The sequence below is a fragment of the Coregonus clupeaformis genome, chromosome 6 (genome assembly GCF_020615455.1).
Source record: "Coregonus clupeaformis isolate EN_2021a chromosome 6, ASM2061545v1, whole genome shotgun sequence".
NCBI classification, from domain to species: Eukaryota; Metazoa; Chordata; class Actinopteri; order Salmoniformes; family Salmonidae; genus Coregonus; species Coregonus clupeaformis.
The window spans coordinates 31,207,991-31,210,002 of NC_059197.1; the positions used below are offsets into that span (position 1 = coordinate 31,207,991).

General features: G+C 46.8%; 1 protein-coding gene across 1 annotated transcript in view; it reads right to left on the bottom strand.

Annotated features, from left to right (window-relative positions):
• tmem91 (transmembrane protein 91) overlaps positions 1 to 1,478 on the bottom strand; it is a 12,021-nt gene extending 10,543 nt beyond the window's left edge. Inside the window, exon 1 of the mRNA XM_041878171.2 lies at positions 666 to 1,478. Within this exon, the coding sequence (XP_041734105.1) occupies positions 666 to 1,109 (444 nt within the window). The 5' untranslated portion in view covers positions 1,110 to 1,478. The remainder of the gene's footprint in view (positions 1 to 665) is intronic.
• Positions 1,479 to 2,012: the final 534 nt, after the last annotated feature.

The following is a 2,012-nucleotide window of genomic DNA, read 5'->3' on the forward strand; positions in this document are numbered from 1 at the left end:
AAGATCCCGCAAGTGAAGAAGCTGGATGCGGAGGTCATAAGCTAGCATGGTTACATGTGGTCTGCGGTTGTGAGGCCGGAAGGACTTACTGCCAAATTCTCTAGAACGACGTTGGAGGTGGCTTATGGTAGAGAAATCAACATTCAATTATCTGGCAACAGCTCTGGTGGACATTCCTGCAGTCAGCATGCCAGTTGCATGCTCCTTCAAAACGTAAGACATCTGTGGCATTGTGTTGTGTGACAAAACTGCACATTTTAGAGTGGTCTTTTATTGGCCCCAGCACAAGGTGCACCTGTATAATGATCAGCTTCTTGATATGCTACACCTGTCAGGTGGATGAATTATCTTGGCAAAGGAGAAATGCTCACTAACAGGGATGTAAACAAATTTGTGCACAACATTTTAGAGAAATAAGCTTTTTGTGCATATGGGAAATTTCGGGATCTTTCATTTCAGCTCATGAAACATGGGACCAACATGTTGCGTTATATTTTTGTTGAGTGTAGAGTAATATGATATATATCATTTAGCAGATATGTTTTATCCAAAGGGACTTTCATGAATACATTTTATGTATGGGGGTACAGGAATCAAACCCACGACCCTTTAGCATTGCAAGCGCCATGTCCTATTGACTGAGCCACAATGAGATCCTTTCTCACCTCGTAGTTGGGCAGCAGCTCGTCTTCGTCCTCTAGGCTGTAGAAGACGGAGTGAGCATCCTGTTGGCTCTCTGCCAACAGTTTCCTCTCCATCGGTGACTCGGGGTGGATGTCCACGAACGTGGTTTCCAGGTAGTCCTTGTTCCCCAGGCCCAAGGTGTCAGGGTCAGGTCGGCCCCAGAGAGGGGCTGGTGGGTACATGGTCTCCAGAGTGTTGGGGAGGGAGCAGGGATCTAACAGCTGCTGGGCCTGCTGGTGCCGGAGTGCCCCTGGTCCTGGTTCTCCTGGCCCCCCGCAGTAACCCCTCCAGCCCAGCGGGGGCAGAGTCTGATCCTCCTCGCACCTCAGGCGGTTAGGGGTGCAGGTGTTACCCAGGCCTCGGGGGTCTGCCTTGGGACTCTCCCGTCCTAGGAGAGGGTGCTCTAGTTCGTCCAGACTCTCCATCCCTCTCTCTGGTCTGTTCTGGTAGCTAGCCGGGCGGGACGCCACCGCATCAACCAATCAGTGGTCTGGAAGTTGATCTTGCAGAATAAAAATAGAGCGCGTCCCTGAAAAGCGTTATTTTGGGTTTAAGAGAAAACTGCCGCTGCCTCGCTGGCCTTAGGAGCACACTGGTAATCCGTGTTTAATCCAATTACTTTCATTGTTTCTCTTATTACAGACCTTGTTCTCAAACCGACAGGGAGAAGCAGAAATCATGATGGCATCCTTAGTCGGTCCCCAGACCTCTCCTCTGCGTGTGTTCTCTTGTGTTCTGTTCTGTTGTGTTGTGTTCTCTTGTGTTCTGTTATGTTGTTTTGTGGTGTTCTCCTGTGTTCTCTTGTGTTGTGTTCTGTTCTGTTTTCTTGTGTTCTGTTTTGTTGTGTTGTGTTCTCTTGTGTTCTGTTCTGTTGTTTTGTGGTGTTCTCTTGTGTTCTCTTGTGTTCTGTTCTGTTGTTTTGTGGTGTTCTCTTGTGTTCTCTTGTGTTCTGTTGTGTTGTGTTGTGTTCTCTTGTGTTGTGTTGTGTTATCTTGTGTTCTCTTGTGTTCTGTTCTGTTGTGTTGTGTTCTCTTGTGTTCTGTTATGTTGTTTTGTGGTGTTCTCCTGTGTTCTCTTGTGTTGTGTTCTGTTCTGTTTTCTTGTGTTCTGTTTTGTTGTGTTGTGTTCTCTTGTGTTCTGTTCTGTTGTTTTGTGGTGTTCTCTTGTGTTCTCTTGTGTTCTGTTCTGTTGTTTTGTGGTGTTCTCTTGTGTTCTCTTGTGTTCTGTTGTGTTGTGTTGTGTTCTCTTGTGTTGTGTTGTGTTATCTTGTGTTCTCTTGTGTTCTGTTGCGTTGTGTTCTATTCTGTTGGGTTCTGTTGTGTTGAAGC